Source organism: Vipera ursinii, assembly GCF_947247035.1.
Source record: "Vipera ursinii genome assembly, chromosome: 3".
Taxonomy (NCBI): Eukaryota; Metazoa; Chordata; class Lepidosauria; order Squamata; family Viperidae; genus Vipera; species Vipera ursinii.
In genome coordinates this window covers 52602960-52624992 of record NC_139516.1, presented here as the reverse complement: position 1 = coordinate 52624992, position 22033 = coordinate 52602960, and the positions used below count along the sequence as shown (strand labels likewise).

At 39.1% G+C, this 22033-nt stretch overlaps 1 protein-coding gene across 1 annotated transcript in view; it reads right to left on the bottom strand.

The window, feature by feature from the left end:
- GNAI3 (G protein subunit alpha i3) overlaps positions 1–21581 on the bottom strand; it is a 33034-nt gene extending 11453 nt beyond the window's left edge. The window contains exons 1-4 of the mRNA XM_083357809.1: positions 21372–21581; positions 3483–3525; positions 1809–1950; positions 805–962 (exon numbers count right to left, since the gene is read on the bottom strand). Coding sequence (XP_083213935.1) covers positions 805–962; positions 1809–1950; positions 3483–3525; positions 21372–21489 — 461 coding nt within the window. The 5' untranslated portion in view covers positions 21490–21581. The remainder of the gene's footprint in view (positions 1–804; positions 963–1808; positions 1951–3482; positions 3526–21371) is intronic.
- Between the last annotated feature and the right edge of the window lie 452 nt (positions 21582–22033).

The following is a 22033-nucleotide window of genomic DNA, read 5'->3' as shown; positions in this document are numbered from 1 at the left end:
GGATCCCTTGGAAACTAAAAGAGGGAATGAGTGTTTGTTTCCACTGGGGAAGGGAATTTGGGACAATTCACAATTATCTTTTAACTGTCAGCTATGTTAGCTTGGTTCATTTTTTCACATAGCTCCTTATCCTTATTCTATTTTTTTATGGATTTTAAACTGTTGATTAGAAATACTTCTCCAGTGACAAAATAATCAAAATTGTCTCCCAGTATCTTAGCAATGCAATTATTATGGTATAAACACAAACACTTATTCCTATGTAAACAAGGTACCTTACTGTGGATTTCCCCCATTTCAGTCAAGATAATAGGATGATGGACAGTATGGAAGATGACAAGTTTAGCAAGAGGAGGAGGGAAGAATCAATATCCCTTTGTTCTGTTGTGCACTTCACTTCTAACAGGAAGACTCCAAAAATGCAATTAAAAAGCAAATTTCCTAATGTCCTTTATAGCAGATGATAAGAGTAAATGTTGTTAGACTTGACCGTTCAGCCCTTTTATGTGACCCACAGAACTTGCTTTGATCAACTAAACATAATCCAGGGAATCTTCAAAGCCAAGCCTCCATCAACTGTCCATTTATTTAACAGTTTTCCTGAAATGAATTTGTATAGCTTCATACAGAGATTTCCCATAGCTTGTTGAGAAATACCACAACAAATCTTTAGAGGTATTCCTTCATGCCATAATAATGCTGCAAAATAAATAGTAGTTTTCAGATTATAACAAATATTTATGAGTTATTAAGAGCATGAGGTGATCAATTAAGCTACTTAAATCTATAAGAAAGTTTTCTTACTAGGATGCAGAATCATTAAGCTGATATTCTCTTGATCTGCTGAAACATGCTTGAACTCCTGGATCTCTCCATAGCCGTTTAATCACTCCTGCTAACTCAGGAGTCATAACTCCTTCCTCTGCACTTCCAGCCAGTACAAACAACTGGCGGGCATCATCCTCAAAAAAAAGAAAAAACAATTTAAATATTGCTGTGGTCATTTGCAATGGCATAATATGCTGCTGAACTGCCAATATCAGAAGTGCTATTTAGGTAAAATATAAAATTATCGGAAACATTATCTACTAGCTACCAAAAATGTCCTTTTTACCCCTTTCTCTGTAAAGCTTCCCATGGGAATAACCAAGTAATACTGAAGAACTCATTATTCGAGGCATAATTTTATATAAAGGATTAGAATCACCAAGAAAATGATAGTTGTGATGTGTATCATTCAAGTTACTACTCAAGTACAAAATTGTCACAACCTATCATTACCATAAACCTTTAAAAAAAACTCTCTTATACAAAAATTGATTCAGTGTCTCTGGAGTGCATTTTCTTGCCAATGTGCAAAAAGGCACATTGCCAGAAATTATATAACTGACAAATATGGTATATGTATATGGACTACCTAGGAAATTAAGCTATAAGGACAATTAAAACAATATTAACAGTAGATTAAGAAACACAGAATACATTAAAAAGTTAATTTAAAATGTGCAAATAAAAGTTTTTCCTAATACCTATAAGAAAGTAGGTAATAAGTTTCCAAGTGTACAACATTCCTTATGTAGGGACAATAATGAAAAGGTCTTATTTACTTTCAATACTTGTCAAAAATTTCTTGGTGCATGATCACATTCCACAACATTTTCATGTCTCCCAAGAAAATTATAATTGCAACTAAATTTTCAAAGCAGATTATCCCCAACTTTTGTGTGTTATATCAGGTGCCTGCCAAAACGGTCTTTTATTTATTTTTGAACTCTAATATTGTATACAAAACAACTATATATACTCACAGCTCTGGCAACTTCTCCAAAGTCAATCTTTAGTCTTCCCATTGCTCTTATTATTGCAATGATCGATTGAATTGTATTGCTGTAGACAACTACTCTGTATTGCTTGCATTCTTCCTCTGAGTAGCCATCCTCATGAATGATTCTGGAGAAAAACAGAATTAAACATAATCCTTTACTTATGACCAGTCACTTAATAACCATTCAGAGTTATGATGTACTCAAAAAAATGTACTTATGATGATCCTCAAAGTAATCACCATCCTTGTGGTCATTTGATTTGCATTTTGGGTGCTTGCCAGTTGGATAAATTGAATTTGAACTTATGATCCTGTGATTGATCTATCTATCTATCTATCTATCTATCTATCTATCTATCATCTATCTATCTATCATCTATCTATCAAATTTAGATGTCACTCATCTTGCGATGTGAGGTGACACTGAGCATAATAAAACATAATAAAACATGGAAATAAGAACAATTATAACATATAAAAACCGGTGAAGCAGTTATTCACTTAATATCACTTGATTTGCTTAATTACTGCGGTGACTTGCGGTGACCATCATAAAAACAGTCACAGAATTGAGTCCAGTCATGAAGTGACTTTGGGATTCATGGCTAAATGGATTATGACAGTAATTTTTGAATATTCTAATCTACATCTCACAGGATTGCCATATGACATGTGTTTTGACCATGCAATTTCAACCATCCTTACTAGCGTGGGCATGTTACAATGACAACAGCAATAGACAAACATACTTGAAGAATACCAGGTTGGAGAAGATTGTTATTTGGATATGTAAGAGGAAATAACCCTCTTGACCTCTCGTAGGATTCTTGGAGAATGGTCAAATAAATAATGACTACATTTAAACCTTTGCATCTACATGGCAGAGAGTATGGTTACTTGAGGGACTGTCTATCTCCCATAGTATCTGCCTAGCCAATTAGATCAAGCAGGCTTGGTGCACTTCAGGTTCCCTTGATTATACAATACCATTTATCAGGACCCCTGAAAGGTGTCTTCTGTATAGTATCTGACCTTTGGAATGAGTCCCCCCCCCCCTGACCCCACTCTGGTATTTTGAAGGACTTGAAGATCTGGCTTTTCACCCAAGCCTTTGGTGAGGATAAGCTCAGTTGGGTTGTGTGGATCTGTTTCTTTTTCATTCCAGCTTTTGTCATATTTGCCATCTTTTCTCCTTTATTATTGTCTACTCTCCCTCCCTCCCTCCTTCTTTCTTTCTCTTGTGAACTGCACAAAGTCATTGGGAGTCAGGTATATAAATCTTACAAATACGTTTAATACTTTACTTTGATTTCAGTTATTTAAAATGATAGCTTTTTATTGTCTTTTTTTCTATTCAACTCATATGACCTCTGAAAAGTTAAGGCTTTGAGCCAACCAGAAATATTTGGTACATGCTATGTAATAGTGAAGCTGCATCTAAAAAATAAAAAAGGGAGGGGGGCTTGCACAAACAGAAGTACCTTTTGTTTACGTAATAACCTCACCCAATCCAGTGAGATCCCAGTTTGCATAATTTATACGGTATACATTATAGTTCAGGTACTGTACAAGGAGGAAAAAGGCTCTTTCGTATGTAGGCGCTATGCTTCAATTCAAATGAATTGTGTCAATATCATATATTGCATATTTTACTTACTTCATCTGCTTCACTATGGTACTTTTACCAGATTCTCCAGCACCTGAAAGGACAAAGAAAAACTGAGATTATTTGATGTATCGTCTGAGCAAAAGTGATTTTTCCTCTACTAGTCGATGGATCCAGAAGCATCAAAGCGCTAGATATAATTTAAGCAATTACACATCTAAAGAACAATCATAAGTAATCTACTGACAGTTTACACTGAAGAATTCTACTTATTCTCCCACTATACAGCCATTAGAAGTGTGAATTACAGACTGGAAAATCTGAGAGGATATGATTTCAGTCAAAGGCAAAATCTGTCTCTATTCGTATTTTGTGGAATGCAAAAATTAAAAAAAAAGACAAAATTGGCCTCTCCAGAAAAGGACACACTTCCTCACTGGTTTCTTATGTATATATGGGAAATGATTGTGTCAACATCGTAGCTAGCTATCAATATAGTTAGTAAAGGCAGTAGAAGTAAGTTTGCATAACAATGTCATAGATATATGCAGATCACTCAAAAAGTGGCATTCAAATACTTGCCTCCTTCCCATTCTTAAAAACAGTTAAAGGTTCAGGTCTGTAAGGATTAACCTTTAAGACTTAATCTGACTCCCATTTACTCCTTAACAAAGGACTTAAATCTGCCTTAGTGAAGCTGATTTTTTTTTAAAAAAAAAAAAACAAAAACAAAAACCAGTTTGACCCAAGAGTACATATGGACTGGTCAAATTTGAGTCAGATTACTGAAAGCCGAGTTAAATTTCTAGCTATTTCAACAGAGCAGCATAGGTTTGTACTACTGATTAATGCAAGAGAAGGTAAAATGAAGGTTTGTGCTTGATCACCTTAAAAGAAGTTGAGCTGAGAAACTGAATGAAGTTCATAGCAACATTATCCGTGCCATCTTAAAAGAGTTCTGATAAGCAAAGTTAAGGAGATAGTACATTACATACAGTAGCTACATAAGACAATGCCAGAACTCACCACACTTCTAAATTCCTCAATTAGCACTGCCAATATATGAAAGTGAAATTGTACCACCTAATATGATCATGTACCAACGCAGAAGCAGAACAATACAGTAATCAAATCTGCAAAGCACTTTATAAGCACCTGATACAACTCACCACTAAAGTTGGTCTCCATTTTGATTTGTGAATCAGGAATGATATGTTCATGGAATGAAGCCTCATTTAAGCTTTGCACAACCCTAATAACTACTTAATTCATCACACACACACACACACACACACACACACACACACACACACACACACACTGCTATCATTCTCTACTGGAGTAATCATGTTTTAAATCAATTTGAAATAAAAAATCCCTCCAACAGCTTTTATATCTCACTGCCAAAGAGAGAGAATTGGAGATCCAAATCCCTAAATATCTTTGTCAGATTCCAGATAGATCTAACAAGTATTTCTTGTTTGAACATAGGTTCTTTATGTGTCAGATCAGTTATGGGTTTTCAGACTCTCAAGCCACATAACTAACACACATATGCAATGCAAATAAGGAAGGAGGAATATAGTGGGCTTGGGGTTTAATTAATTCGTTTTCTTCTGATATGAATCAACGGAAAGGAAGAAAAATCACCTTCTATTCTGCAACCGACAAACTGGAAATATTTCTTCCTTTGATCCCTTTCTCTACTTCTCCTTAGATTTACTATGAATATCATATACATCTACATCATCATCATCATCATCTTTAGCCATTGTCTATCCTCTGCAGAATGAAGGCTTCTTCTGCATGTTTCCAATCAATACGGTTCTGAGCTTTCTTTCATCAATTGGGCCCGCAATACTTGCTGATGTCGTCAATCCCTCTTGTTTTAGATTTCTTTTGTGAACACTTTTTATCAAGTGGCATCTATTCTATGACTGCCAGGGGTAGGCAACCTCGGCTCTTTTATGACTCATGGACTTCAACTCCCAGAATTCCTCAGCCAGCTATGCTGACTGAGGAATTCTGGGAGTTGAAGTCCATGAGTCATAAAAGAGCTGAGGTAGCCTACCCCTGGCCTAGGCCCACCTGCCATCAGGTCTTCTATGTGACCAGCTCATTTCCATTATATATTAAATAGTAAATTGTACCACAAGCATATTTTTTACATTGTGTATTTGTCGGTGGGTTCTCAAGTATTACAACACTGGAATTAAAGTAACTGAAGCCTATTATGTATCAACAATATATCCTTTTTGCTGCAGAGAATATAACAAATTAATTTGTTAGGTGAGCTTGGTATTATTCCAATTATTTCAGTGCTTTAGCTTTACAAAAAACAGGAATCCTGTGAGTTCTGTAAACTGAAAAAGGGTATGTAAGACCTCCCAGATTTCATAGAGCAGCTCAGATTTCCACTCAAAAGAGTCACTAAGTTAACAGAAAAGCCCAAGATTATTTAAACATCTGCCTACATCTAACAGCTTCCATATACAGACTCATATCTTACTATTAAGAAACAATCCCTTCAGAATCCAGTGCAGATTTGGGAAAAGGAAAGCTACAATTGGAAAATACAATCACTCAAAATTATATTATTCCCTATTCTATAATGGAAGATTCCATTCTTCGATCCTAGCTAGATCAAAGAAACTCCCATTATTAGAGAGAAATATTATTTGGAAACAGCTCCAATTATTCTAATCACCACCTCAATTTTTTGAGAACTGCCCCCTGTTGAACTTTAGTCCACTTCATCCCTTCTATGCTTTAGGACAGGGGTAGGCAACCTTGGCTCTTTTATGACTCATGGACTTCAACTCCCAGAATTCCTGAGCCAGCACAGCTAGCTGAGGAATTCTGGGAGTTGAAGTCCACAAGTCATAAAAGAGCCAAGGTTGCCTACCCCTGCTTTAGGAAATGTATAAAAACCATCCTCTTCCAGCTGGCAAAAAGGAAAGCACTTTACAGGATGCAAGTAGTGGAGGCTGCGATGGGTGTGTGTGTAAGGGGGAGAATTCTTTTCATTTATACTTGGGTTTAGCAGGATCTTTAAAATTATTCATATTAATCACCTAAAGCCTTTGGGGAATGGGACATACCAATATCATAAATAATTATCTTTCACTAAGGCTTGAAGTGGAGATGCATAAAATCTCAGGCAGTTAATAGAAAATAATCTCTCTATTACAACAAAATAATGAATTGGGCAGCCTATAAAATTAATAAACAAATAACTTAGTTCTTAGAATTAGATATCTTTAACCCGAAACCTTATTTCTTGGAATGATAATTAGTTGTAGTAATCTTGTTTCTTTTTATGTACTGTTTCCTAAGACAAACTTCAAGTAATGTTGGCTCAATATAATATTTAATGGTGTACCTATATTATAGTAAGATAACAAAATGTATATATGTATAATGTTCTTATTATATATTGAATTATATAATTCAGTATACTGAATTACCAATGGACAGCTTTGCTAAGTAGGCTTCTCTCAAAATCCTCACAGGACAATCATATATATGTCTATTCAGAAATAGCTGCCTCCTTCAATTCCCAAGTCAGAGGATGAACAGAGTGTTTAAAAAATTATTATTATTTCACAGGATTGCATCTATTACAGTTATAAACTAGAGGCAGGATGAAGCAGGAAGTATAGTGTAGGTTAGCTTTCTAGCTCCTGTGTTATCTTATTACACAATTCTTCCACTGCAGCAGGATTCTTAATACCTACTATTTGAGCAAAGGGAGAGGTCATTATAGTGTAACATACACCCACTCATCCAAATCTGTACATACGGATGTAAACTGTACATCTTGAACTGTAAGTTTAAATGTAAACTTTAAATTGAATATACTGATGTAAAACAAAGAATTATAAACAACATAAAAACACATGAAGATATTAATTCTGAAAGTATACAGTATTGAATGCATGCTATGCAATATTTTAGAACCAAATATTGCTACTTGTTTACATACTTTAGACTCTCCTGGGAATAATAATCTAACAATTACATTTTCCCACAGGGAAAAAAGGTTGTCTCTTAAGTATGTTATACAAACCAAGTAAATCCAGTCCTGGATTGGGGTATGGGGATTAGAGTTTGCATGTATTTCATCATTATAATCTTTTGTTTCAGGATCGATTCTCAGCTGTGGTGCTTCTGAATCACTTCTAATTACACTTCTAATATTCCAGTGCAATTTTCCAGGACATAACATGGGCAAAACAAAACAGAAAAAAAGCAGCAGACAGGGAAAACGTTAAATAATTTCTCTCATACTGCCACTTTTCAACTCCATTGCTAAGCTATTACAGCAGTTAAAGTTACATCACTCCAGATGAACTGAAAATATGCAGTTCTTGTACTGTTTGTAAGTTCCACCTCAAAAAGGAATAAAGGTATTATCTCTCAATGAGCAGCAAATTTTCTTTAATAAGAACAATTATATAAGGGGTAAATTGTCACTTTAGGGAAAGTATGCTGCTGACTTTAACTTTGTCTCTCCATTCTTTTAACACAATTAAGTACTATTACTACTCAATATCATCAAAAATATTGTAACTGCAAGAGTTTTATTACAAGCAATAATAAATGTCTTTTTAACTACAAATAGCTCTGGGCCTTCATATATATGCGGAGTATGGCATCTCAATTTTTTTTCTAACCCCCTTAACCGCTCTGTTCTGACTAGGAGGGAGGCAGTCTTAGAACTGAGGATTTGGCAGCATTCCAAGCTTCTGTCCAATTGCCTCACTGATTGGGAAATTTGGGGGCAGTTCTCCGAAGTTTTCAGATGGATCTGGGCCAGTTTTGAACTCAACCTTTCCTCTTCCGTTCAGCTTCTGGTTACTTAATGTTCTGACAGTCAGATTCTGAGCCCCTTTATAGAATAATGTTTCTAATATTATGTTGGGTTAGAGAGAAAAACAAGGCAGGTAAATGCATACAGCGCAAGGCTTCTGGGTTCTTTCCAATTCCTATATGCCTGAGAATTGGTTTGTGTGCAGGCACATGTACACATATTTTCTTTCTTCAGGGATTAATCAAGATGTTTATAAATACTGCCTGCACCTGGGTGTATATGCGTATATAAAAGACAGGTGCAACACACAATTCTTTTGTACATATATGTGTGTGTTTCTACATAAAGAAGCACAGGGCGGATTGTATACACTCTAATCTAGATCACACTACGAGGATGGGATGGGAGCTTAGAATGGAATAGACAGCAGTATTTGACATTGTTGCCTTTCCCGTAAATTGCACTGGGGAAATGTTGTTTCTATGCAGGCTCCTGCCCGATTAATTTTGGTGACTTCTCTTACCATACCAAATTTGGTCCTATTCAGTTTTGTTTTTAGAAAATTATCTAAACTGACAGAACAAACTGACAGACTTAAGAACAACTGCAACACTCTGACACGCATAGGCCTAATATATGTTGTCTCTTGCAAAATTCAGTTAGATCAGGGGTGTCAAACTCAATTTCATTGAGGGCCGCATCAGCATTGCAGTTGCCCTCAGGGGGCCGGGTGGGTATGGCCAGGGTGGGCGTGGCCTACTGGGTGGGCATGGCTAGAGTGCGTATGGCCTACTGGGTAGGCATGGCCAGCTCTACATCGTTCGCATCAAGGGTGCCTATGGGGGCCTGGGCAGGTGTGGGACAGATCTGAGGGTCTCTGGCAGAAGGAGGGTCTCTAGGCCAGGGCCAAGGCAGTGGGGGCCGTTCCCTCACTGTTTCCAGGATGGCTTCGCAGGCCACATGAAACCACTTCGCGGGCCGGATCTGGCCCCCGGGCCTTGTGTTTGACATGTCTGAGTTAGATAAACAAGTTATTTTGACTGGAATTAAATAAGACTTAAAAGTACTCTGGCTCAACTGGGTCAGTGGATTGTAGGGTTTCTCCAAATTACAGTAAGAAAGGGAATTTAAAAATAATAAACATTAAGTGAAGCAGGTAGATCAAAACAACTGCTCTCACATATCCAGGCGCTTTATGTAATAGGAAAATCACAAAACAATACGCGTCAGCTAACTTGAATGGTTCTCCACAACAGTGTTTTTCCTGGAAGGTTTCAATAATGGAACAAAAGGACAATAGACATGTTGTCTAATGCAGAAAAGAACATACTGAGAGGAATAGAGGAGGGGTAACAGCAGCATTCCTTGAAATCTTTTGTTTTCTCACTTTGTCAGGAAAATTGACAAGATTCCAAGGCCTACATAAAAAGAGTGAACATTGGATTTTATTTTAGCATCCAAACAAAGTATCGTACTCTTTCAGGCAGTTATTATTATACAGCACTATACCAATAGGCAGCAACTCATTTATACATACCCAAGGACAAAGTTAATTTTATATTTATTTAGTAGTTTTCATTGAATATAGACAGGATTATTGTTTGCGGGGAAATATGCAGTTTTTATATGAGTTAAAAGAAAGAGAAAAATATAACTGATTCAATACTTTATGTAACTGCTTCCAGAATAATCTTCACAACAAAAAGCACAAAGTGGTCACAGCATGTGTAGAAAAGCTTGCTTTCCCACCACTTCTGAAGAGAACAAAACTGCAACCAACATACAGAACAAGGACTATGATAGAAGTATAATCATAAAATATTCCGACATTTTTCTAGTGAAGGGGGCATTGTATTTTTGTTTACTACCGTGATATCACTTTTAATATCTTTTTTTTCTTGGTTAACGCATCAAGATTGATTTTTCAATTACATATTTCTCAAAGTTTTTGCCAAGCTATTTTTATAACATAGAAAACAGTAGTGATCATTATCCAGCAAACTAACAAAGATATCTGCAAAATAATAAAAGCTGTATTGAGAATTATGTAATAAACTTTTATTCTTCTTGGATTTGCAGGATTCTCCTTTCTTTTAAGGGAAGCAGAGTGTCAACGCTGTGACATACTGAACTGAAGCCATTTTTCCATTTTGTCTTCATTGCCACATTTTAGTTTAGAGATTTTAGATAAAGGAGGGGGAGGGGATGTTAAGTTTCTCAGTTAGCCATAACAATACTTCTGTATGAGAACCAAGGTCAGTCCTGATAAAGAGTTTTTGGTGGACTGAGAAGCTGGGAGGAGAGCCTGTGTTTTGAAATAATTGGTGAATGTGATTTATGACAGCAATTTGGGGTGAGAATTGCAACTTGATACTTTGTAGCCTAAGGGAGGGGATTTTAGTCTTGGGTTCACCTTTGTATGTGCCGATATCTAGTTTCCTAAATAAAATGTTCTTTAAGGAAGAAATCCTTGCCTTGAAGTTCTTTTAAATGGTTTCATCTATCAGAACCGTGATATAGCCATTTTATGTTGTTTGAAATTTAAAACAATAGAGTAAAACAATTGACCGCAATTTTGGGGGCACCAGGGACCGGTTCTGGGGAGAGGTTTTTCTGCAGACCAGAGGGGGCACGGTTTTGTGTACTGTCTGCATCCCTTGGATGGGGCGTCGCTTGTTTGTGCGGCCCAGTTTCTGGCATGCCGCAGACCGGTGCCGGTCCGTGGACCGTGGGCTGGGGACACCTGAATTAAAATACATTTGGTGTTGTGTAACAACCCTAAAAGATGGCATCAAAACTGTAACATGTATTGAAAAAAATGTCTATTTTTTGTTAATCTTAAATCCACTACCTAGAATAGGACCGAAAACCTGACGCCCTCAAATTGTTTGGGCCCCATTTTCCAAAAGATACTTACAAGACTGCCTACTCCAACCAGAAATAACCTGTCCTGGCAGAAGGTATCGATACTGAAAAGGAGTAGGCCAAGGCCACAAAGCACTATTTATTGACTATAGTCCTGGTTTATGTTACCCTTTATCCCCAAATTAAAATTGCCCCTTCTTTAGCAGCATTCTGGTAGATATAAGGACTGAGTTCTTCTGGAGGACAACTGCCATAGTTGTCCTCCAGAAGAAGCTACTAAACTTGCCATAGATTGCTATTATTGCCATCTGCTGTGGTTATTCTTATTGTGTTAAATTTTGAGGATGGCTCCAATAGAATTGTTACTATTATTGCTGCGGTTTAACGGGTTTACATTATTACTATTGATATTTAAGTACTGGCTTCTTATAAACCACCAGGAGTCCTTGGCAGATTTAGTGGTATACTAGACAATGTGTAACCTGTTGGATCATCCTCTGAGAGCTATTTCCTTATTAAACAGAGAAACAGAATCCTATGAGTGGATTGCTATTGTTTTGGTTATAAAATTAAAGAAGAAAGCTTCATTTTATTACAGAAGAAAGATGCATAGCAAGACAAATGCAGATGCTTTTCTTTTAACAATGGATGTTTTTGATGACAGCATTTGTGGTTGATCTCCCATTCTTTAAAAATAATCTAACGTTTTCACTTCTTTCTTCTTGGCTTAAAGTGACATACCACGATGCTGAAATACTGGTTTTTCCAAATAAACCAGCACATTCTCCCCAGTTTGTCCTCACATTTTATGTATAGTGAGAGCAAAGCATGGCTGAAGGATGGCGTCCTCACCTTCTGATAAATTAAGTGTAATTCTTGGTATCGTGACAATATCACTCTTGAATGCACTAATCTTTACCTTTGCTATAACATGATACTTGTGAAATTCTTCTGTGATCATCCAGGTTCCATTGCAAAACCTTGGAAGATCCAAGTTCCTTATTAAAATGATGGGAGATATTGTTTCCAGTTCTGGCTTATATGGTGGCAATCCAGAAAGCTCAGTTGTATCAAGGAATTCTGCTGAAAAATGAGTAGCATTAGCTCCTACATTGACAGCATTAAAGAAACAATATTCTTTCAATATTCCAGGGAACTATCTCATCCATGTGGAATTGTTTTTTTCCTAACATTTCATTAAGAGGACCAAAGATAGAGTTTTTTGTGAATATTTCTACAGGATTGTCAAAAGTTGGGTGGATAAAATTAATACATTCTTCCATAGCAGAACCATACATTCAGGTCATTCTACAGGTAGTCCTCAACTTGCAACTCAATTGAGCTTGAAATTGTGGTTGTAAGCCACTGAGGTCATAGGTTGAGGCAGCATACGACTGGACCACATTTTTCAACATTTCACCATTTTCAACATTTTTTCCTATGGTCAGTAAGCAAATCCATTTTCGCCAGTGGGCATTTTTTTTCTAGAAACCAGAAGTAAATGTCCCAAACTGGCAAAAAATATTATGTCATGGTCACATAATAGGAGACTACAAATGACTGTACAGGTGAGCCAGCTGCCAAGCACCCAAAATGTGACCACATGGCCACAATGGAAGGACGGCTGTTGCAACTTCAAAAACTGATCATAGGTAACCCTGGGGCGGTCCTTCATAACTTCAAAAAGGTGCTAAGGTGTAAGCCAAATATACTTGTATTTCATCATTTTGATTTTTGTCTTCTCCCATATCCAATATAAATTTAGAATATCTTTGTTCTCAAACACATATTTTTCTTCAGCTGAAACTTGACAAAGCTTCTTCATAAGTATGACTTTTTTTGGTGCATGAATTCTCCACATCAGCATCATCATTTCCTCTTTTCACAACTGGCAGAAGCTGACAGAAATCACAACAAATAGTTAAAGTTCACCCAAAGACCTAATTCTTGCCACATATATTGTGAAGAGCCCTGCCTATGGTTTCAAAGCTCTCCCTCCTGACCATGGGGCTCTCATCCTAGACATTAAGTCTCACGTGTTAAAGCAAACTTGCAGTATTGGAGGTTTTTTCAATGTTAAAAAGGGCATTTTCATTTACTTGGGGGAGTATCTTGAACCATGAATGTGCTGTCCTACCAGCATGCATCAAAGTTGCTGCAATAATGGATACTATAGCAATAACAATTATCCAGAGGTTGCAAACTGCCAGTTTCTCCCAGGAAACAGGAATGCACAACAGTGAAGGCAGACTTTGACATCATCAGAAATACTACAATAGGCAAGCCATGAATTTTGCCTCACTCTTTCTGTTAAGGTCTTGCTGCTGAAGGAGGGTATTGTCATGTTGAGGACCTCTTACACTAATTAGCATTTACCACATTTTCTCAAGTTGATCTTCTTTGTCCTCCTCCATCTTTTTTATTCTGTACCTTTCCTTGTGATTCTAGAGAGGTGCAGCCCTTTCCTTCCTCCATTCCTTTATCTCTCCTCCTCCTTGCTGCACCCCACTTACTTTTGTTATCATCTCTTGACCATGATACCCACCCTCTCTCTGCACATGGAATAATTACGTTATTTTAATGTGCTTTTTAAAGCCATAACGTTGCGCGTTGCCGTTCTCACCTCAGAACAGTTTATAGAATGCCTGATAAGCTTCTTCAGTGTGCTGTGGGAAGCTGTCAAGGGACATTTTTTAAAAAGGATCATGTGTCCTCCTGGGGGCTAGGGTGAATCTGCTCTACATGATCTCTAGCAGCCAAAAGAGGAGTTAGGCTACACTCAATTTCAGAATAGAAACAGTAAACAAAAAACAAAAAACAGGATGAACAAAGGCCAAAGTATAATGGCTAATGTATTTGACTGACACCAGAGAGATCTGGTTTCTATTCCATTCTGCTGCCAAGGCGGTCACTTGGTGACTTTTAGCTCAACCTACCTCAGAGGTGGTTACAAAGAAATGCAGGAAGATGCAGCACTATATAAGTGCCTAGAGTTCCTGAACAAAAGCAGATGTAGATATATGTGCATGTTTGTGTAGCAGAGAAAGGGCACATAAAGCAATAAAAATATCCGGGTCTTTCATCATGCACTTTAAAGCTGTTGCTTTTTAAAGAACCATACGATGAGTCAACCCCTTGTTGCTGTGTGGGGGAGGGAACAAGGGACTGTGAGACTGGCTTAGAAACTGTCACAAAACACGGAAAAGGAAGATCACATGAGCACAGCTGCTGCCGTGCTGCTTGGCTGGTGGAGATCAGTAGCACCGAAGCAGTCACAGTTTCCCCAAATTTCATTCCCTTGGAAGTCATGGGTCTCAGATTATGGAACGTTCTGTAAGTTAGTCCATTTGAGATACCTTGATTCAAAAATTGTCACCCTGTGATGCACCCTTTCACCCAGGTAAAAGTCATGACAACAATATTGTTGTTGTTGTTAGCTGCAAAGTCGTGTCTGAGCCATCGCGACCCTATGGACAACGTTCCTCCAGGCCTTCATGTCCTCTACCATCTTCTGGAGTCCATTTAAGCTCACGCCTACTGCTTCAGTGACTCGACAACAATATTAGAAGTATATAAATACAATACAAAACAGTACCATGCACGACAATACATAAATACAAGGCTGTCCCTTGACCATGCTAGCTACAGGAAATATCTGAAGAAGGGTTGCTAATCCCTACCTTGCAAGTCTATATTAATAAATTTACTATACAGTTTGGATAGCCTTTAAAAGTCTATTGAAAATGTCTCACCAGGAAAACCCTTTCCTTGAGAATGTGCCAACATTCACATTAGGTATGGATCCTCAAATAAAGTTTTTACCAATGACCAAATGCTGGGATATAAACAGCCAAGCCACCTATGGTGAGTTCTTCTTCTGATAATTTAAATGAGCATTTTCCCCAAACTGACTTTTTAATTCCAAAGGAAAAAAGCATTAAGTGTATGTAAAGAGACATAATATATTGTGTATTACAAAATAAGTGCAAATAGACCTTGACTTACAATCATTTATTCAGTGATTGTTCAAAGTTATGGTAGCACTCAACAAAGGGACTTATTACTGACCCTTGAAGTTACAGCCGTTTCAGCATCCCTGCGATCAAGTGATCAAAATTTAGGCTCGGGCAGCCCACTCACACTTAAGACTGCAGGGGAACTTCAACTCCACCTATTTATTCATCCTCCCCTACCCCAGTCCTGTGTGCAGTTTTGGCCTGGATACTCTGTGGCCCCTGCAACCTTAGCTGCAGTCTTCTTGCTCTCGCTGATAACCAAGCATGCCCAGCCTGACCCTACATGAGGCAGCTACTAGCAGCACAAGGCTGTCTGTAATCTACATGAGGTCATGCATGGTGAGTTCCTCAGAAGACCTGGGGAAGATGGCCTTACGCGGTTAGCAACTGCATCCTGAATGGGTGGGCATGCCTCAGCAGCAGCAAGAGCAAGAGCAAGACCAAGAGCAAGACCAAGAGCAAGAAAAGAGTGAAGGTCAGCTACAGCAGTGAAACACAGAGTGGTGAGGGCAACTCCAGCTGAGACTGGGCAGAGACAGCTGAGTCTTCCCAGCCGGCTGTGGTTTTGCACCACACTGCTGGGGGCGTCTGAGGCTTCCTGGGTTGGCTGCAGCTTCAAACCATGCCATACTGCTGGGCCGTGGCCTAGGAGCTTCGTGCAGTTCCAGAGCCCTGCTGTGCCAAGAAACCCCTGAGCCACAGCATGGCAAGCTGCCCCAGAGTCATGGGATGAGCCCTCGGCTAAGGACTGGTGGAATTCAGTGGAAAGCAACAATGGGCAATTGACAGCAATAATGTGATTGCTGTTGCTCAGTGATGCAGTTACATTTTATGACTGCATTGCTTAGTGATAGAAATGCCAAAAACCAAACTACAGCTATAATTAGGAAGAAAATAGCTGCTAGTGCCTGGAAAAGATAATAAAGGTATGGGAATTTGTTTGCAAGTCAAATACAAACTTTTAACTCAGGAATGTTTTAGATCTTTTGTAAATTTTAATATTTTAGTGAATTCTTACCAATCAAGACTATACACTAACACATAATTTATCACTCTGCACAACCTTTCTGTATCAAAGGCATGGCTAAACCTTTATATTAACAATATATTAGGAATCCTTACAGAGGATATTGAAATATAATTAAGAAAGAGATTATATCAGTTATGAGCTCAGTTATTATGGGCTCAGATATCACATAATTTATACTTCAATGCCACAGTTATATTTACCAAGAACTAAATGCTGAACCTGTTGGTAAATAATTGCAAACAGGATTGTAAATTTGTGCCAGCTCCTGGCGGTAATCCAGACAGGAAACCCAAACCATGAGTACTAACGCTACCTAAGGGCTACAGTAAGAGAAACTTACAAGTCTGGAAGCCCTTTTCCCCGCCCCTTCCCCTGCCTTTAGTTTCCAGAGAACTAGGGAAGGTCCCTTATGAAGTGCTTTCTCCACCCGCCCCCATCCTTACTTTGGACTCCGACTTCTCTTTATCAGACCATTGTCTAAGCTGCAGCTCTTCCTCTTCTCTCCCAAGGTATTCTCACAGCTCGTTACAGTTTTTTCCCTATGTACTGCTGACTTTTTCCAAAATGTATACAGAGGAACATCCATGATGTCCTCTGAACATTATTTTTAAATTATATCATGCTTTATAAGATTCTTTAATAAATCTACTTTTTCATTGCTTTATTATACCAAAACAAAGTGGAGAAAAATGAGGAAAAACACAAATGGGGGAAAAAATATAGTAATATGCTTACAGGAAATCATTACGCCTAGGTTTTAATACACAATTAAACCTTGATGACAGGGAATAATATTGTTCAATCTTTCCACTATGCTGACAGAGAGCCAGTTCATAAACAGGAAGCAAACGTATATGGGTTTCAAAGATTCAAAACATGGAACTGCACTGTCTTTCTAAAATGAAAGATAAATGTTTTTCGTTTTGGTGTTCCTTCCCCCCTGACCCCCCCCCCCTTAATAACATAGAGCTTTTCAATTTGCTCAATTGTATTTTTAGTGACTTGGGTAACATATAAAGATATTATAAATGACATTAGTGGAAATAAATAAGGCAACAATTCCTAAGCCCCAGTATGTAAGAGCTTGCCTCAAAGAGCAACCCTGAATCACAAAAGCGCTCCAGTTTTACTAATTTAAAACAGTAATTCAAACCACTACATACAATGTATGAACTGTATACGAGAGGGGAAATACTGTACATAAATAAACTTCCCCTAACAAAATCTTCAGAGAACTCTCCAATTTTTTTTTTATTTTAATCCCATTTATATCCCGCCCTTCTCCGAAGACTCAGGGCGGCTTACAATCTAAGCACAAATCAAATGTGCTTAGCAATAGCCTTCATTCTATGTATATGCCTGCTTATTAGGGCTTTCCCCCCCCCCCCAAGCGGCATTATTACAAAGTCAGCTTATTGCCCCCAACAATCTGGGTCCTCATTTTACCTACCTCGGAAGGATGGAAATGAAGTGGAAGGCTTGTTTAGTCCACTGTTTTATTTCAACTGTAACTAGTTAAATATTCTTAGGGCATAATGTTGATAAGTATCATATTGTTATATCATATGGTAAGCAAAATAACTTCCTAAGAATACAGAATTCTCATTTTTATCTACAGCTGCTAATAACCACGGAGTTACATTCAAACTAAGACAGTTATTTTTTACTCAGTTGAATATAAAGGAGACCAGATCATGATCCTGATCTCCACTGTTAATAATTTTTAACAGATGCAGCTCCATTTTGGCTTCTCTGAGAGTTTTGATGTTGGAAAAACAAGGGTTGACAAAATTTATCTTATGATTTTTCATGGCACTACAACGATCATAACACTACCTACCAAAGATGGTGGGTCAGGCCAAGGGAATGAATACAACTTTTCTGTTCTGAGCCTATAATCAATCATTTTGACTGCCTGAGTCAAAGGTAAATTTGAGTAATTTTATAAAAACACTGCTTATTTAATTATGCTTAATACTTCATGTGAAAGTGATTTTGTATCTGCATTATCCATTTCCTTCTTTTTTCAGCTCTAGAATGTATTTTTGAGATTGGCATGCTAAAATAAATTAGAAAAGAGCAACACAGAATTCTTAAATTATAACTTTAACTGGTGTTTTAAAAATCCCCCAAAGTAGATTTTTCTCATTTTCACTGCTTCAGCACACTAAACTGATTCTATTTCTGTGAAAAACCACCTTATTTTGAGCATAAAACAGCTGCAATAACAATTTTTGAAGCTTGTGCTCAGAACTGGGATGTTTTAAACTTGAAACATTTTCATAGTGTTTGAAGTAGCCCATGTTGTATCTTTTGTAAGCATTTGACAAATTAAGAAACAGCAAATTAAAAGGAGGAATCTATGATCTACTAAACATAAGTTGCCCAACTGATCTGGAGTGCTTTTTTCACACCCAAAAGAGCTGTTTAGGGTTAATATTTCACTGTTTGCCAATAACTTTGCATGTAGATTAGGGGTGTCAAACTGCCAGCTGGATGCATCATAGCAAAACCGCACCCACCCCATTGCTGGCAATGGCAAAAAAAGTCATGATACATTGCGACACATGATGTTGCGAGTTTGAAACCCCTGATGTAGATGTTCCTCAATGTTAAGTTTTATGCTAGATACATACTTGTAAGAGTCTCCCACTTTCTATTGATATTCCTAAGGAAATCTCTAAGTTTCTTATTCTCTGGCTTGTTTACCTCCATTCACTAATTTATAATCCTCTACTTCAGGGGTTCCCAACCCCTAATCTGCAGACTATTTGTTACCTGTCCTTGGCCTGTTGTGAATGGGCTGTGCAAGTGGCAGGTGGGCTCACAAAGCTCCATTTGTGCAAATGGCAGGCACACATGCAAAATGATCTTCTCCCCCTCCCCCCCCCCCCCGGCCATTGCTGCCACTGGAGCCAGAAAGGTTGGAGACCATTGCTCTATTTGATCTCATGAGTTATATGCTTTTATATAAGGCAGTGATATAGGCAGTAACTTTTCTACGGAAATTTTCTTATTATTTCTGATTTTTATTTTAAACTTTTTTTTAAAAAAAAATTGGACAGAATGGCAGTGTTGCTAGTTTTACTAGGTACCTGCTTATTTTGCTTGTTAAAAACAGTTCCATTTCAATAAATACCGGTACATTACAAATTCATACCATTTGTCCCTAGGATTTTTTCTAATTTGTCAGTGTTTTGCTTCAGTCACCATTGTGTAAAACCTACCGTACTTTAAAGGAACCACAAAAAAAAAAGAAAGAAAATGTAGTAGCAATATTGGTAACGGTAGCTCAGGTGTAATTTTTCTTGTCATTCCTTTTATAACAAAGAGCAGAGAAACCTTCTGCACTTGAAAGCCACCCCTTTTATAACCAAGACCATAGAGACCTACTACAAATGGAATTCACCATTTCTAGAAGTTAACCTTCTCTTATGATCCCATAGATATCTTGATATAACCTTTTTCTTTACTTCCTTTTCCATTTAAATAGTTGACGAATAAAGAATGTAATCCTCAAAGAAAGTACAGGTAGTCCTCAAGACTAGCTACTTAGTGACCATTACAAGTTATGACTGACCCCCAAAAGAGGATTTATGATCTGGATTCAAAGTTCTGACAATCGGTTTCCCTTTGTAGTCTCATGACCAAACTTTGGGTGCTTGGCAACACAGATGCATTTACCGCATTTACGGCAGACTCTATTAGTGTAGTCCCATGGTCACATGACCATATTTTAGAAGAGTTTGGCTAAAAACCAGCTCTTGCTTCCATTTTTGGCAAAAACGTGCCCTTGGCAAACTATTGGTTTGCTTAAAGACTGCACCCAAAAAAGTTCATAAAATTGGATTGTTCGCATGGCTGATCCATGTTACGACTTATATTATGGTCATATGTCAAGGACTACCTGTAAATGGACTTTCGGTTAGACCATTAACACAGGAAATAAAATGGCAACCCTCCCTCTGCTGTCCAGGGTGCTAGGGGTCTTTATCTCGGTTGAGTAAGAGGAAACCTCATCCGGTCTCCTTTGTCTTCGGTTCCAAAGCTGCAGTAAGATGGAACCACTATCAGATACTTCCTTTTTCTTTTAAAGACGCAGAGTTGTGTAAGTTACAATTGAAATCGTCTTTCAAGCATCCACGTAGAGACGCGCCTACATGCTTACCGTTTATATAGCAGCTCTTTTTTCCCCGCATTAACTGTTTGTGTAGTTAACTCTTTTAAAAGAAAAAAAAAAAGAAACGTTCGCTCGCTATCTCCTCATTCCACACACACCCCACCATCCAAATCAGATCTGACTTGTCTAAACCAGGGGTCTTCAAACTTGGCCCTTTTATGACTTGTGGACTTCAACTCCCAGAATTCCTCAGCCAGGCACGCTGGCTGAGGAATTCTGGGAGTTGAAGTCCAGAAGTCATAAAAGGGGAAGTTTGAAGACCTCCTGGTCTAAACAAACCGAGGCCGAACGCCTCTCTCTGGACCAAGGCTATAGATTTGGGGAAGGAAGGAAGGAAGGAAGGAAGGAAGGAAGGAAGGAAGGAAGGAAGGAAGGAAGGAAGGAAGGAAGGAAGGAAGGAAAAGGAAGGAAGGAAGGGAGGGAGAGAGAGAGAGAAAGAAAGAAAGAGAAAGGAAGGAAGGAAGGAAGGAAGGAAGGAAGGAAGGAAGGAAGAGAAAGGAAGGAAGGAAGGAAGAGAAAGGAAGGAAGGAAGGAAGGAAGGAAGGAAGGAAGGAAGGAAGGAAGGAAGGAAGGAAGGAAGGAAGGAAGGCCTGGAAACCTCTCCTCCCATCGAGCTGCCTCGGAAGAATCGCCTAAAACTGTCAGGCTATAAAAGCCGTTCAAAATCCCGTTCGGACAAGGCCTTTCAAGCAACAACTCCCTTTCAGCTGAAAGGAGGCAGCGCGGATCCCGAAGATACGCCTGGATTGAGGTCGGACTCACTTCCGCTGTGCCCGCCCGGGAGGGGGGGAGGGGGGTAACGAAAGTCCAGAAGCCCCGAAAAGCCCACCCGCCCGAGGCCGCGGAGGAGCAGCCGGGACGCAGAGCGAACAAAAGCCGCTAACGAGCGAACAGGCCACCCGGTGCGGCCCCTCACAGCCGCCGTCCCCGCCGCCGCCGCCGCCGCCTTTCCCCTCACTCTGCCCAAGACGCTCAGCGGGGCAGGCCCAGGCCCCACCCTCCGCCTCAGCCCGTTCTTCCTCCTCCTCCTCCTTACCGAGCAGAAGCAGCTTCACCTCCTTGGACGCCTTTTCGCCGTCCTCGCGAAGGTTGCGGTCGATCATCCGACTTCGCTCGGCCGCCGCTTTATCTTCGGCGCTCAACGTGCAGCCCATGGCGGCAACGGGACGGGCGACTCGGCAGCCCTGGCGCTCCTCAACGGCCGCAGAAGTCGGCAGGGGAGGAAACCGAAGAGGCGGGGATGGGGGGGGGGGAAGAGAAGCGCCACCGGAAAGCTGCCTACTTCCCTCTTTCCAATCGCAGCCCGAGCGAAGCGAATGGCCCTCTGGGAAGTGTAGTCAAAGCGCGGGTCTTGGCTCAGCGCCAAGCACGGAAATTTGGGGGGGGGGACGACGACTTCTGGACGCCCGCTGCGCTGGGCGCAGTGCAAAGTGGGAGCTGTAGGACCCGAATCGGTCAACGATACCTGAGTTTGAAGGCGGAACGTCTCGATTGGAACAAAACCTTACATTTTGTTTCCCCCCCCCAAAAAAAAAAATAATCAGGAGTTTAGCAATACCTTTTCCGACTAAGCAATGTTATTAAAAGGCATCAGTTTTCCATGAATTGCAGTGCACTTCATGACAGGTGCATACAGTGGCTAAGTCAGGGGTAGGCAACCTCGGCTCTTTTATGACTCGTGGACTTCAACTCCCAGAA